Here is a 17114-nt window from a genome sequence, read left to right as displayed (position 1 = left end):
AAACCAAATTAATTTACAGACTGATCATAAGGTTAAGTTGCTCTTGCTTTCTACAGAGCAGGTCTCTACCGGTTGGCTTATTACACTATTTACAGTCAGGAAAAAGTGCAGAGAATCTGTAAGTGACAGTAGGGGTAATGTATCAGAATCAAACTCTATTCAAATGAAAAGGAAAAGTAGACATTTAAACTCATTTAAAGCTCAGATATTAAAAAGTACTAAGAATGTTTTACTAAGTCCTATGTTTTACTAAGAATTTTAAAAACAAACAAATGATCTATTTTGTGGTGTGTGATGGAATGGGCCACATTTACACAAAATAACAAATTTAGATTTGCTAAAAGGCAAAATCACCTGAACTTTGAGTATCAAGTACAAACGGAAAATGTAAGGATTCCTAAGTATATTTTTTTAATATTATTGAGTGAAAATTCAGTTACGTAATATGTATATATATATCAGATCTTCCAAAATAACGATTACTTGCAGTAATAAAGTACAAATACTAAGGAGAGCTGTGTGGTAATTTATGAATTTCTTGGCGTTTTAATTTCAGCTTTAAGTTAAACATTCTTGTCTCGTCTTTTAGTCATCTGTCTTTTTCTTATAGGTTTTCTAGCATTTTCTAGCATAAACCTTTAAAAGTTAGTAGTTAAGTCATAAGGCTAATTCATGGGCACCGGGTGGCTTAGCCAGCTAACGCACTACCATGATGCCTAAGGGTCGTAAATTTGAATCCCCAAGCCATATGCCATCAGCAGCCAGAGACAGAAAGAGCACAATTGGCCGTGCTCTCTCCAGGTGGGTAGATGGTGCTCTCTACCCTCATTGCTCTCCAGGTATTTGTTAGCTGTTGTGGTGAAGCTCTGAGGGTGTCAGTTGCCCCACAATGCTGCATCGGCAGCAGTCAAAAAAAGGCAGTGAATGTCTTTTGATGTTTAGTCCTTACCCTCCTAGTGTTGGGGGCATTGCTAGTGCTAGTACTGGGGGGAGCTATGAATGGGTGGGTTACCTGGCAGTAACAAATTGGGAGAAAAAGAGAAAGAATTGACAAATGTATATTAAAAAGTCACGTAATTAATTTCTATGTAATTGTTTTCACACAATATCAATAGTTTCGTTTTCTGTCTTCTGTGATCTTCAGCAGTAAATGTAGTGCTCGCACTGAAAGGGGAGTGAAGGTAATACGTCACATGCTGGTGACCCTCACCTGGTTCTCCCTCATGATTTTTTCAGCAGTTTACTTCCGCACACCACATCTGCCTCTAATCCCCAGAACACATCCTCCCCAGACCTTTTCTCCGCACTCGCCACCTGGGTGGAATAAACGCTTTACTTATTCAGCGAAAAGAAAAGCAAGGGCAGGAGGAATGCATTATTTATGTCCCACTTTCCACTGGGTGACGTGATTGGGGACGGAGTCGTGTCCCCCTGTCGGAAGCAATGAGGCTGAAATCTCAGGCGCTGCCCTGAACAGGCCCACTGCACAGCTTTCCACAGCCAGCCTATAGCCAGAAATGCATGAGGATGAAGTATGAGTATAAGCTACTTTATAGCACAGCCTCCATTGGCTGCCAAGGTTTTGCAATGGAGCAAGAGAAGCATATGTACCTCTACGTATTAGGGGCCAATCCAGGCAGTATTTTAATAAAGGAGGTTTTGTCTATTTTAAGCCAAATCCGTTTGTCCAATCCTTTGTTTTTACCGCTGTGTTCTGGCAGAGCACCCTATGGCTCACTATAGACGCTGCTAACGGACATTATTCTCAGCCAGCAGGAGTGAGGAACATTTTTTTTGAAAGTAACAGAACAATGTAGAGTCTTTAACTGCATTTGATGCTTTTCCTCCAGACGATTGTCTACTGTAAGCTGTTTTTGTTCACGCTACCAAAACCGTTCCAGTTTGATTGTACCTGTTCAATGACATCAATATTCCACTATGTTAAATCCATGTTGGGAAAAATGTCTTTACTCTTAAATTTGTGGCTGGTTGGAAATGAAACTATCTTGGAAACCTCTATTGTACCAGCGGAACTGAGAGAAGAACCGAGAGACGTAGGACTGAATAAAGCACTGAATTAAATTATTGAAAGTATTATGGAAAGTTGACTGCCATTGTAAACTGAGCACAAAATATATTTCTCCATGTCATTAAATCACCCTCATCCAAAACACAATGCCCACTTGTGGAAGCCCATTCCTGCCAGTTATAACACTGTCATTATTTTAGCAAATAAGGACTTATTTACTTTAGTTACTTTACTCTAATTACATAAGATTTTCACGTACTGTCACTTATTTTTATCTGTTTTAGCACAATAGTCCTCAGAATGTTATTGAGGTTCTCAAATGACCTATCTACCTATCTATCTACCTATCTACGATTTTGATCTAAAAGCAGTCTATTCATTTAATTTACATTTTCAGAATAATAAACCACTTTTTCATGATTTTGACATTTTGTCAAAAGAATCTATTTGCTCAAGTTTTCAACATATTTTGACCAAATGTTTTTTTTTTTCAAATATGATTTATTTTTTTTGTCCTGGTTTGAACAAAAACCCATCAGCTGAAACACACCAGAAAAACAAACTGCTCCTCCACTTTAATTCAGAATCAGTCGGCCCTGGAATCTTCTCAGTTTTCCAAACCTCAGTTCTGAGAAATGCGTTTAATGAGTGAAGCAGAATGTCACAACTTCCCAGCCTAATGCAAAGAACTCCCTTACACAGGAATGCCTGGCAGTGAACTCGCTCAGTCTCAAGGTCGTTCATGGACGTTTAAGACATTCAGCATCCGAGTCGTTTAGTAAGTCAAGCTTTTCGTTAGCATACATAAAACCACGAAACACGGTTCACCTAGAAACAACGTCAGGCAACGTCATCAACTAAAATTCATGCTGAGCAATGGAGCAAGAGGGTGAGGTGCACCCCCTTTTAGTAGTAGTATATTAAGTTAAAATAATAGGATATTTATTTTTGATTTACTACTAATTTCTATTTAGTTAAATTAAGAATAATACATTTTACTAGTTTTGATAGAATAAAGATGTGTTAGGTGTGATTTTTTTTGTAAAAAAAAATATTTCAAATATTTTAAACAATTTTATTGGAATAATGACGTATTCCCTCATGATTTTTTAGTTATTTAATTTTACATAAATTTTTATTATTTAATTTTACATCAACTTTATTTATTTAATTTTACATCAACTTTATTTATTCAATTTTACATCAACTTTATTTATTCAATTTCACATCAATATTTGGGCTTGGTTTCACAGAATAAGCATCTATTTCCTTTGGATTTTGCTTTATAGTCTAGAAGAAATCATTTAACCCCCCCCCACCCCCACCCCCAAAAACAAACCTCAGCACTGCATTTAAAAAAGAGTGTCACAGCTTCCCCCTCCTAATGTTGGAGAACTAAGGTTAGACAAGGATGCCTGGCACTGAACTGGGTCGACCTCAGCGTTTAATGAAATAAAGGTATTGAGGGACTTTTGACGATTCAGTATCTTAGTCATGTTACTAGTCCTAGCTTTCAGCTTCTACATAATAAAACATGTTTCACGTAAAAACAGATGATGTGAGCATCGTGACGTAGAGCCGAGTGGCAACACCTCCGTCCATAACAGAGGAAAGTCCATGCTAGTGTCAACATGAGGTTCTAGGACAGTATCGACCAGCCCACTGCTTCTTCTCAGGGTCAGCTGTCCCAGTCCATCCTCGTCATTTCCGCCACAACAGCACACACTCAGATCACTCATTCTTCATGCAAAGCGAAACCACCACGCACCAGGAAGCAGCTGGTGAGTGAGAGTCGCCTGTGAGGCCGGCATGAAGCGGAGGAGCGCAAAGAACCTAAAAGATGAAGGCTTTAGCTCTCAGCTGTGCAGCAGGACGGTCTGCAGCCGCTAATGGAGAAAGAACCAAAAAAAACTAATGGCGAGAGACATTGTGTTAGAAGAGAGAGAGAGAGAGAGAGAGAGAGAGAAAGCAAGGCGACACAGAGGAAGGTGGGTATTTGCACAAGTGTGGGAGAAGCGAGAGTTCGGTAAACTGAGGGGGGAATTCTCCTCGCACCCAACCCTACCCCCCCCCCCCCCCCCCCCACAACATGAGAAATCCCAGCATGCATGAGTAAATGTGGTTACTACTCACTAGCGCTGAGCTCCAAAAACTCACTCTGTAAGAGGGGTGGGGGCGAGTGTGTGAAAACACAAGAGGAAGTGACAGCACGAGCTGCTGATGTCACCTCTGTCTTCTGTCATCTGTTTCTGAGGAGTCTCTGCCAACACACACTTTATGTCCAATCTTTAGTTTCAGGATGGAGCTTTCAGGCTAATGCAGCTAATGGAAGCGTCCACCCCCCACCAGCTCCTCCAGCACACTTAGGAAGTGAAATCTTCTTAAATCTAGTCTAAATATCATTAATCCATTTTTACTTCTTTTAATAAGGGGTCTTATTCTACTTGCTTTATGCATTATGTTTAGACAAAAGCTAAATTATGTTATTTCTTGATTTGATCTGCTAATAAAATCCCCTAAAACAAGTAATAATACACTATTGACAAAAGTACTGGGACACCTGCTCATTCAGTGTTTCTTCTGAAGGGTATTAAAAGGAGTAACTGTCTCTACTGTCCAGGGAAGAAGAATTTCTACTTGATTTTGGAGCACTGTGCATTGCTGTGGATTTGACAAGACAAGAGATAGAGTTAGTGAGGTCAGGGTGTTTGATGATCAACATCCATCATCCTTGCTAAGATATAATTTCTACATGCATCACACAGTCGTTTTAAGACATTTTATGTTCAGGCACTGTTGTATGAGTATGCTTCGTCTGTCACGTTCGTGGCATTTCACAATAACAGCACTTACATTAGGCTGGGGCAGCTCTAGCAGGGCAGACATTCCTCAAAAGGAAGATCTAGTCGCAGTTCTCTAGCTGGCGTTCAGATTTCCGTGTTCTTTTACAAATTGCGTAGGCACGTTGCGTACAGGCTAGTCATTCACTCGTATCACTATGCCGTAGCAATATCTATATTACAATACACCATTAAAATCTGTAGCCATATTGGCTTCACAGTGTGGTAATCAATCGCTTTATGACACATCCAAATCTTACCTGATTGTCAGGGTCTCACCAGAATCCTTCTAAGAAAATCTTTTTGTATCAATTGTATCTATTAAAAGAGTCATATTTTATTGGCAGATTATTTTGCTAGTTCCAAGCATTAATTCTTAAAGTAAGTTATAAAAGACAATGTTAGACGTTTTTAAATAATATATATATTAAACATATATAAGCTCCCTGGACAGGAAGTGACTAACCTTGCGTTTTTTAAGGTGGTAGTTAAGTTAAGTTCAGGCTCCTGCAGATGGTGCTGCACAAGGATGATCATGCCTTAAATACCTGCGGCTGTGATGGGTGGGATTTATAGCTTGAGAAGAGGTGGTGCAGTGCAGTGAGGGTCTCGTTGGATGTGTGGAAAATGGGTCGCAAAGTAGATACAGTTAATGATTGGCTGGAAGGATTGATTTTCAGCATTTGGGCATGGCCATAGAGACCAAAGTGTGAAGGAAGTAGCTGAATCTGCAGGTGTATGAAGGCAGACGGTCATACGGGTCTACCAGCAGTTGCAGAAATCCTACAGTCTACAGGAGGTTCTCCTCATTTTTGAACAGAAGTGAGCCAAGGCCTCTTGTCAGCCACTCTGCTCCATATGTTGATGGTCTGCAGAAGCTGGTGGTGAAGAACCTGCGCTGACTTCTAGAAGCAATTGTTGTCTAAAAGCGAAGCCATTTTCATTCCCAAGCCGTGAAACACGCCGGCGGTTCCTGTCCGACCACAGTTCTGAGAAGAGTTTCCTGTAGGCTGTAGGGATTTCTGCCACTGCTGGTAGACCTGTATGACCATCTGCTTCCGTACACCTGCAGATTCAGCTCCTTCCTTCACACTGTGATCTTTGACGGGAATCTATGAATACCGTTACACATCCTGCAGGTATTTACATATTTAGACATTTTTCACTCCATAACAAGAATCTGGCAGATATTTTTTACATTGACTTCCATTGAAAGTTAAGAAGGTATTTCCTTTCTGTTTAAAGCTGCTGTTTTAGCCAATGCACACGTGCACTTATCTCCACTACGGTAGGGGCTTTTCCCTGCATACAGGGTTAGCAACAAGGGTCAATTTAAATGCATGAAAATTGTTTACATTCACTGAAACTTTGACAATCAAATGTTTATATAGAGCGTTATCTAGAACCTCAGTGGAAACTAGATTTTCTAGGGTTTCAGTTGGTGTTGGAATATTTCTATAACTCGTCATGCAGTATTTATCCGTGTACAGGAACTGGAAAATGACATTTTCAAGACATCAGTAATATGCAGATTTACACCAAATTTACACCACAAGTCCTTTCCACGCCTGGCTCATACTTCCATAGTTTCATTTTGGTGTTTTGCTAGAACATTAATCATGGCTTGATAAAGGTCAGCTCTCTGAAACCAAAACTCCATTGGACGCAAAACCACTGCTGTCATGGTACCTTATAATTCACTGCTGGATGATGGGAAAACTTCAGGTTGTTGCAGAATGAATAATATCTGGCCCTGACTCAGTCCCCAGCTAATAGTGAGAAAACTGCTCGCCGGGGCAGAATTACGTGTGACATAGCGAGAGTTGAGATTGATATTGCGAGATAAGATCGCAGTGCGTTCACATTAAAAGAAAGTTGGGCAATTACTGTAAAGGCCGTTTTTCTAGATAAACCTCACACATTTGTCATGAGATCAGTATTAGTCCTGGAATTTTTGGATGTTCTCACCTCTTGGTGAATCTTATCTTGTCTGTTCTAACATGCAGTTTATCAGTCAGCCAGAATCTACAGTATGTTTACTGTGTATCTCTATACCTGCACTGTCTGTACGTTTGGCATGGTGTGCATTAGGTCTCCTAACTGACTTGCTTGTGTTTTGTAGCTTCCCCATATGCCTCACATTAGTGAGTGTCTGATGAAGAGGAGCCTAAAGCCCACAGATCTGCGAGACATGACCCTCGGTCAGCTACAGGTCATCGTCAACGACCTCCACTCACAAATCGAGAGTAAGTGCACCGAACCCACACTTGTTCAATTATATCAGGGTATAAGATTTAATACACTCTAATTTAAGTTGCACCCATTGCTGACACAGATGTGCAAATGCACACAAACACACTGCTTATCTAGTTTCTGTAGAGACGTATTGACAATAGAATAGGACTCTCTGGAGCAGATAATAAACATCATGACTCTATTGGCTCCATGCTGCCTAATGCCAGGCGTGGGTAGTAGAGGGGTATAAAGCCCCCCAGCATTGAGCTGTGGAGCAGTGGGAGAACTGTGCTCTCTAATATGATGGTGGAGCTCCATCCAGTACTTTTGGGATGAGATACTCATCAAACTCATCAAATCCTCACATCAATGCTTCATCCTCCAAATTCTAGTAGAAAGTCTTCTTCTCTGGACAGTAGAGACAGTTACTCCAACAGAAGCAGGATCAGCTCTTTTTAGTACCCTTGATTTCAGAAGAAACATGCAGGTGTCCCAATACTTTTGTCCATATGGTGTAGATTTTCTGACGGAACTGAATAAATAATGAATAAATGAGTAAATAAGTGACGCTGAGGTGGTGCTTTTTCTGTCATCGTGAACAGGTTTGAACGAGGAGCTTGTGCAGCTGCTGCTGATTAGAGATGAGCTTCACATGGAGCAGGACGCCATGCTAGTGGACATCGAGGATCTGACCAGGTGAGGTGATGACATCTCACTGAGTGAGGAAGCAGCCTCTAGGTTAGCTAATAGTTGGATCACGAGCATCCAAGGCATTCTGCATACTTTCCACTGCTGAAGTAAGAGCGGTGAGGAACATTGTGGTCTGAGGCAGAGTGCCATAGTAAAGAGTCATCGCTCAGAAGGAAGAGGGTGGGGAAAGCCGTGAAGCAAATGTCCGTGACATCAGCATCAGTGCTGAAACATCTGACCAGAGGCTAGTGACAGTGGGACACTCCAAAACCCTGTATAAGATTTCACTGTCTGTTCCAGTATTGCACATGTAGTCACTGTCCACTTTATTGGAAACACCTACCTTGTGCTTCCACTCACTGCTGACTTTATGCAGTCCACCTACCATATAGTTCCATTATATGGTATACGATTACAGACTGACTGTGACCTCAGAGCCCATGTTGACCAGCTATTATGCCTCTCCAAAAGCAATGCTTGCTCTTCTTCTCTGGACAGTAGAGACAGTTACTCCAACCAAAGCACGAGAAACTCTTTTTAATACCCTCAATATCAGAAGAGACAATGAATGAGCAGGTGTCCCATTACTTTTGTCCAAATACTGTATTTTTGGACATGAGGGGCTCTTAGGGACTAGAGCATGCTAGAGCTACCACAAATTGCACGTCAGCAGATTACAGACTACAGTCTCAAACCGTAGCACCATCAGGGTGGAGCTACAGGTAGAGGGATACGGCCGAGTATAGCAGGACCTGCACAGTTTCAGATATTAAGGTAATTCCAGGCCCGATATGGATGCACTGGCATTCTGGTGGGCAGACTAGCAGTATGCCATATGCCCAGCCTGAAGAACACTAAATATCATAATGGCCTAACTGTGTGTGTGTGTGTGTGTGTGTTTGTGTTTGTGTGTATCTACAGGCATGCCGAGAGCCAGCAAAAACACATGGCTGAGAAGACCCTTTCCAAATGAGCCCCACTCGCATCCGCCAAGCGCCCCCTCCCCACCCATCCACCCCATCATGGCGTCAATACAGAGAAGAGCCACTTTTCTTTTGCTTCTGTGGTTGTACAAATACAAAATGATGGAGCACTTCCTGACAGGCGACAAAACAAAAGTGTGAGTCTTGGATACTGTTCCTGGCTTTCTGTGCAGTGATTGGCCTTGCTTCTTAATAGTTTTTCATTTTAACTTTTTACATTTGCCAGTAAATTATAACTGTCAAAATACAAAAAAAATGGCAGAAAAAAAGTATAGTGGAAAAATTAGTAGAAAGTCAGATTTCAAAGCTAAAAAACCACTCATTGTATAAAGAAAATAAATAATTAACTGCTGAAAATTTTAAGTTGGACAGTATTTTAAAAGTTGGCCTGTTTTTATTCTGCACAAATGGTAGTTTTCAACCGAAACTTTCATTTGAAGGTGCTAAAAACGTCTAAAGGAAACATGCCTGCCTTGTAGTCAAAGTCGTAGCTTTTGGTAATATGTTCACTCTAATCGGTATTCAACATTTTGTGAATGTTGATTCTCTGACACAAGTCATTTTAAATAAGTGTGTTAATATCATTTTCATCTTATTGTATTCAGATTCTTTATTTCAGGAGAGAAATGTTTATGTACAAATATGTAAAATAAAAAAAATAAAAACTTTGTTTCATATCCTGTGGTCTGATGTGCAGTTCTTTCATCTGAAATGGTCTCGCCATCAGCAGCCGGAGTCGGAGAGGGCACAACTGGCCGTGTTCTCCCTCCCCCCCATCTGTTAGTTGGTGCGGTGGAACTGGGGACCTGAAATTTTCCTCCAGCGTATCGGTGGCAGTTGGAAAAGAGGTGGTGGCTATTAAGTCCTCACCCTTACCCTCCTCCTCTCTGTAGTGTTGAGAGCATTGCTAGTTCTAGGGGGAGCTATGAACAGGTGGGTTAATTGACAAAGGGGGAAATTAGATATTTTGGCCATATTGAAGGTCTGAGATCTTCTGGAAGAGGCAGCGTTCACATTCACCAGCCTTTCTTCTTCTTTCTTGAGAAGAGCTGATTTATCAGTAACCAGGCTTTGTGTATCCTTATTTAAAGGTCATGCCACCTGTGAAACCCACAGCTCCGATCTCATCTCCATAACTGAAACACCTTTTGCACAGGTGGCTCATGAAGAAGTCGTTACCATCTTTCAATGGTTTAGGCTGCCAAGCTTTTGCACCAGTTGTTTTCAGTTCCTGTTTGGGCTTCAGGGACTTCTGTCTCTTTCCGGAGCTACTGCATTGCATCTTGACTGAACTGGAAAGTGGGAGACTGGGAGACCTGGCCAGTCCAGAACTTTCCACCATTTCCCTTTTGTTCCAGCTTGACCTATTTATGGTGCAGTAAAGTTGGGTGCACCACCCAGCGATGCCTCATGGATTCCTTGTAAAAACAGACGAGATCCATCTTCAGTTTCACCAGTTCTAAAGACAGCCAACCCGGCATGTCCCGCTAGAGGAATATTTGGGGGGTGAGGTTTGTCTCTGTTGGATTCTGACATTGTTTATTTCATTCTCCACATTTTTTTCGACCTCGCCATCGCATCAGCAGGAGATCTCCCCACAGCTTTGTCCTGCATTAGGTTGGAAACAGGTGGTGTCTTTAGATGGAGCTCACAACCTTCCTGCAAAGCTCCGGCGGGGAGGTTTGTTTACGCTGTTGCAGGAGTTGTTTTAGGTTGTTTCCTCTGCAGCACTGGTAATTTTTCCTCAACCACAGCAGTTTTCTTCAGCTGACCCTGCCGATACCGCTCCATGTGCACTGCAGTGACCTCTTCTTCCTTCTTAATTGAAATTGCTGATTTTGCTGGAGTGCAGAGATATGTGCTAACCCGACAGTGGAGACAGAATCGTCTCGGAGCTGATCACAATGTCAAACCTAGATCAACCCATTTACACCGATCAGCCATAACATTAACACCACCTGACTAATACTGAGTAGATCCTCTTTGTGCTGCTACAATAGATCTGACTATTTGAGACATGGACTTCACAAGACCCCTGAAGCTGTCCTGTGGTATCTGGCACCAAGAGGTGGGACCTCCATGAACATCAATGAGCACTGAATGCCCATTCACCGGTTGTCCACTATTGTATACCGGGCACTGTCCACCCTTGTGAAAAAGTATATATATATATATATATTTTTTTTTTTTTTTTTTTTTTTTTTTTTTTACATTTCAATATATTTAGTATAATATATTAGCACAAGAAAACACAAATTGTTTCATAAAAATACTTGAATATTTTTTTAAATATACTAATTACATCCTGAAACTACTCGATTTGATATGCCGATGGTGTGACTGACGAGCACAGTGACAGCTTCACACAAACAATTTTTGTGTTTTGTAATTTTTACACTTTTAATGTGTTTAGGGTTCAGTTGGGCAGCTCAGACAAATATACTGAGAAGAGTGACAAAAATAACAAATGACCAGTATACTTATATGTATATATTTAATTTAACTTAATATCATTTTAATGACAAATAATAAATTTATAATAATAAATAAAATACAATTTAGTCAATTACATTTTTTCTAAATTTCTCAGGGCAGGTGGGCTGTGTAAAATGGGTCTAATTGCTAATCGGTGAAAGCAGTAAGTCTACATTTCAGTCGTGATTCCATCGTGATTGCTTTATTCCACATTAGAGTCAAAATGATATAAATGTGTCAAAAATGACTGTATTTATCAATAATAAATTCAATTTCTATGCCTGCCTTACTAAAGCACACAGCTCTGTTTGTTTCTGGCCTGTCTTCGTTCTGCCTGTTCGTTATTAGTCCCACCTGTGCCTCCTCTGTAGCCACGCCCCCTCGTTAGTTCCAGGTGTCCCTTGTTAGTATTTGTAGAAGTACCCCCTTTGTTTCAGCATGTCTTGTCCCCAGTTTGAGTCTCTTTGTATCCTGTTTGCTCTAATTAGTTTTATATTTACTAAATTACTGCAGTTACGTCCACTTTCACCTCCAAGCTTCAAGTCCAGATAACCACACAAGCCTTCAGTTCTCAGACTGTGAGAAACATGGTGAAACTGAGACGTTCTGAGAAGAAAGAAAAATTCCTCACTGAGACATGAATCAGCCTGACAGCTGCGCTGTCTCTCCAAAACATGAACTTTACAGGAGAAGGAAAACAAATCTTTCTTGGAAATGGACGTTACTGTTAAAAGATTTTATTTCAAAGCCATTGTGAACTGGTTTAGGAAAGCCGAACACGATGCAGAGGGTAAACGTTCTCCAATTATGCAACAAAAAAAGAAACTGAAAATCAAAAATCTCAAAGTTAATAAAACTCTGAAGAAGTTTTTCTTTTCTTTGTCACTGTTTTAAAGAAATACCCCACACACCTGGTTAAGGCCTAACCTGACTTGCACTTTGGGTCTATTTGTTGCTAAAAGCCCATTGATGACCTGGCTACTCTGCAGTACTGTAAATTCCCCTTTTTCTGAATTCTCGTTATCTCTACGTTGATAAACCACAACAGCAAGCATGAAATGATGGCCCGCCGTGTGAGAAGCTAAGGCACTGAAGCACACAGGAACTCCACCTATTACTCACATTCGCTATTGTTGACAATTGTGGAGTAAATTTAGATGTGGTTTTCGAAGTGACTCAGTTTTCAGTATGAGGAACCGCGCTGACCGCAATTAGCTATTGTGACATTTGAAGGAATTGTCATTACTCTTTAACTGAGCAAGCAGCATTTCTGATCAGTTACTTGGGAAAACAGTGGCCTCAGATTAGTTGGTGAAAGTATCCCGAGACTTTAGTCCCCTGTGAGACAATGCAGTAGTGCTGAGACAGCTATAGACAGACTTATCACCATAGAGACGGCTTTCTAATGGAATGGGATGTGTCCTTATTCTGCAGCAAGAAACCCCCCCAAAAAATCACCCAGCTGAAAGAATTCTGCATGGAGGAGTGGGAAACACTTTCTCTTTCCAGTGAGGGTTAATGTCAGAGACTGGACTAATTGAGGTTGTTTCAGCCAAAAGGGGAAATACCAGCTATTCAGGTGTAGGGTGCTTTTTCCTCACAAGAAAATTGTGGTTCTATGAATTACGTTACTAAAACAAAATTATACGTTATTGTTTTATGTTTTATGTTATTAGTTAATACAAACTAAAAAATAGAATATTGAAATTCAAAAAGGTCGACTGCCATATTTCATATTCATCACACATAAAATGGCACATTTTAATGAGTATAGCTTATAGCTTATGAAAGTCAGATATTCAGTATCTTAAATTATTGGAATATTTTTCAATGTAAAACAAAAAGGGGGTACAGAATAATTGGTTGGGACTACTTTACCACAAATTACTGCAATTATGAACAATTTTATTTAGATGTGCTACTATATCACCTTCATCTCTCAGTGTTATTTAAATAAAGATCAAAGTGTTATATGCTTATTCAGTTTTAAATATTGTAAAAGAAAAATTTCATGCAGTTTCATATCCTTCAGATTTTTTTTTATCTGACTGTATTATATTGTCTAGTATCTGACTGAACAGCGCTGATACTGTAATCATCATCTTGTTGTACAGTGGCCTGGTCAAGATATGAGGCACAGATACACTTTCTGGGTAGTCTGTCCCACCTCTTTGCTCTGATCCGGCCCTGTAGTGTACGACCAGTCTGAGTTATGAAATAATTAAGGGTCATTTAATTTCTGGGAGATCATCACTGATCGATCTCAGCGATGGACTTACTTACATATAATATGTCAAAGGAGGCAGTGTGGCGACGGGGACGACCAAAAACTACCCAACAGAACCTAAAATATAAATAAATAATAAAAATAAATAAATACATCTTTTGTTTTATAATCAAGCAAAACTTCATCATAGTTTCTAAAGAAAAAAGGGGAAAGAGTTCAACACACCTTTTACTCCATTTCACAATCTAGAAAACTTCCCAAAAGACTGTTTCTTGTCACGCAACAGAAAAGCAATGCAGATATGAGTGTCTCAAACTTTAATATTTGAAGATTAAATATTTCCCACTTATTTATAGCCGTTTGCTGTCACTTTCAGAATTACAGAGCAGGCCTGGCCTCCACCTGCGTTAAATCATCGTCATTCCAGTGATATAAAATCAACATTTCTGAAAACTTCCCTGCATTGCTTAATCTGCTCAAGAGTAAATATACAAGTACAGAAAACTTCCCGCAGAGCAGCGTGTTGATTAACTATATGAAACACGAGGCTTCTGGAAGATTTCTGATATGCTTCACTTTATTGCAGAGCTCCTACATTTGCATCATGTCCGACAATCCCACAACACTACACCAACCAATCCCTCCCCTTCTGTCTAGAACAGGCTGGTCTAGCTATTTGTGATGCGTGATGTCCATATTATTCACAAAAGCAATCAGTCTTAGAATGACTGGCGCTGGAAAAGTTTTTGTTCTTCAGAAACAGGTACAGGCTTGGATGTGCAGTTCTTGCAGTTCTTAACCCCTTAAACAGCCTATGGCCAAAAGTCTTATTACCAGGGATGCACCGATCCGATACTACGAACGGATAACGGTCCAGATACTGACAAAATGAGTTGAATCGGGTATCGGATAATTAGTCTAATTAGGTACTGGAGTAACCTACAGACATCATACACACTTCATAGCAGACAGCAAGACTCCCCCTCCCTATCTGACCAGCATACCTTTGATCGGTCATCAACTATCAGCGAGTAATCCAGCTCGTCTTCCATATAAGGAGAAGCCAGAATGGAGGGGCTGCTCGCTCCTCTTTAGTCTCAAAGACTTTAGAATATTCAGAATTTCACGATAAAAGCCTGAGCCTGGACAGCACTGTGCCGACGTCCAGCACAGTTTTCATTTTAGTGACCAATAAACAGAAACTGGGTTCATTAATATCTGTGTTCATTTATTAGAACCTGTTTCACAAAGTCAGTAAAATAATGATTATGTCAATCCTGATGCCCTCAGTCTCTCCCAGATGGTCGAGTATCTGGATTATTAATTCAACAATGGTATCAGATCGGTATCGGCCGATACGCAAAGTTCATGTTTAGGAATCTGTATCGCAACAGAAAAGGATGGATCAGTGTGTCCCTAGTTATCACACTACACTCTAAGTAAGTACTGTTGGAGTAGGAGGGTCTTCAGACACCCAGGGGAAGTTCACTACACACTGTTTTTAGAGCATGACCTTAATAATCAGCGCCCCCATCCGGCGGCTCTCGTAACTGCTAATGGGGAGTGGGCTTATTTGGCCGTGTACTAGATACTAGACACAGAACAGCAGTCTGTCATAAATTTTAAATATCATCCTCATTTTGAGATACCGCAGTGTACCGTATTATAGTGACATTTTAAAAATACATCAGTCACAGCAGAGTCACAGCAGAAAGGGATAGCAAGACACTCAGATGCAAAAATGTAGATACATTACCACTATATACACAATATAAATTAATATAATATATATACAATAGAAATATAAATTAATATAATATATATACAATAGAAATAGAAATTTATATAATATATACACAATAGAAATAGAAATTAATATAATATATACACAATAGAAATTAATAATACAATTAAGAAGTAAAAAAAAAGTAATGACAATATTATTTACAGATTATTTACAGATTCATAGATTCATACAGATTTACAGATTCATAGGGATATTACCGTAAAATTATTGTTATTACAACAAATTGTTAGAGGTGTGGAAATTATAATTACAATTACAATACAGTTACAATAATGTAACTTCAGCACAATTAGTGTGAAAATATTAAAACAAATGCAAACCAGTGCCTCTGATCTATAGTATTGCATCTATAGTAATCCTTTATTTCTAAAGGATTTATAATATTTTACTCTATTAAAGCCATTAAAACAATTATTCTGCGTCTTTTACAGTAGATCTTTTGTGTAAGTTTGAGTATGTAAACGTGACCTAACTTTGGCGATGTTTGACTCTTACTTTACTTAGAATTCATCACATAATTTAGAAAATTCCCCAAAGCCCAACAATACCACCACCAAGGACCACAGTGGGATTGAGTTCCTCTGTAATTGGTCTTTTTTACACAGTTTTTAGTCTGACCGGCGTCTCTGGGGGGTCCCTACCAGTTATTCTAAGATGTTTCGCTTGGTGATTCTCTGCTGTGGAGAGTCTCTACTTTTCTATTATTATCTGATTTGGATGTATCATCCCTGCCCTGATCTGAACTCTGATGATGAAACTGAAATGCTAATATGCCTCTTTACAGAACCGTGTAAAATTCGATTTGAATTCTTAACATATTACAGACAAATGCTGAGACTGTATCAGAAAAACCACCCAGCATTCATTAACAAGTTGTTGTTAATTACTGTTACTTTGAAGGAAAGTTCCAAGAATTGTCTAAAGGTTTTTATTACTTACTGTAATACTGTGTTACGGGGTTGTACCCTTTTAAAACCTTTTTTACACGTTATAATATTATAAATAAGTCTAAATAAGTCTTCAGCTGGTTTAGTAGCTCCAGCAGCAGCAGTAGTGGTTCCAGCAGTTAATAAACTGAGCCTTTATCCAGTTGGTGATCTGTCAGTCTGTCAGTCTCTCTCTCATTAATCTATTTCTGAAATATCACATGTTCTCTGGGCTCAAACCAGGCTGTAGGGCTATAAAGTGAGTATATCACATACATTTACGTCTTTGGTCACTGAGAGAACATTTTATGCAATATTTAATGATTGAAAACAGCAGAAAATTCCGAACATCATGTTCTCCACACCAGTGCTGTTACATGGCTATCTGAAGTGTACTGAGTTTCATCACTTCAGATCACCCAGATTTAGCTCTGTGGCTTTTTCCAATATCATATTTAGTTTCCCAGAGCACCCAGTGTGTTAACAAAGGGTTAAACTGAGCTTTTTCCAAATAAACACATGAACTGAACTGACATGTTGTTGAATTTCCAAGTGAGGAGAGGATGTCTGCTGGACATAGATAGGATGGACTGATTATGGATAGATGGATGTATTTGTGGATAGATGGACTAACAGACTGACAGACAGTTTGATAGATAGATAGATAGATAGATAGATAGATAGATAGTTTGATAGATAGATAGATAGATAGATAGATAGATAGACAGACAGTTTGATAGATAGATAGATAGATAGATAGATAGATAGATAGATAGATAGATAGATAGATAGATAGACAGATAGACAGACAGTTTGATAGATAGATAGATAGATAGATAGATAGATAGATAGATAGGATTCAAGGATTCAAGGATTCAAGGAGACTTTATTGTCATTCGCAT

General features: G+C 39.5%; 1 protein-coding gene across 5 annotated transcripts in view; it reads left to right on the top strand.

The window, feature by feature from the left end:
* Positions 1–9410, top strand: part of schip1 (schwannomin interacting protein 1) — a 337418-nt gene extending 328008 nt beyond the window's left edge. For all 5 annotated transcript variants that reach the window (XM_072668495.1, XM_072668497.1, XM_072668496.1 and 2 more), the window contains 3 exons: positions 6992–7115; positions 7707–7800; positions 8716–9410. In XM_072668495.1, coding sequence (XP_072524596.1) covers positions 6992–7115; positions 7707–7800; positions 8716–8767 — 270 coding nt within the window. In that variant the 3' untranslated portion in view covers positions 8768–9410. The remainder of the gene's footprint in view (positions 1–6991; positions 7116–7706; positions 7801–8715) is intronic.
* Positions 9411–17114: the final 7704 nt, after the last annotated feature.

Source organism: Salminus brasiliensis, chromosome 23 (assembly GCF_030463535.1).
Source record: "Salminus brasiliensis chromosome 23, fSalBra1.hap2, whole genome shotgun sequence".
NCBI classification, from domain to species: domain Eukaryota; kingdom Metazoa; phylum Chordata; class Actinopteri; order Characiformes; family Bryconidae; genus Salminus; species Salminus brasiliensis.
Note: the sequence above shows the minus strand (reverse complement) of the source record. Positions and strands in the feature narration are given on the sequence as shown.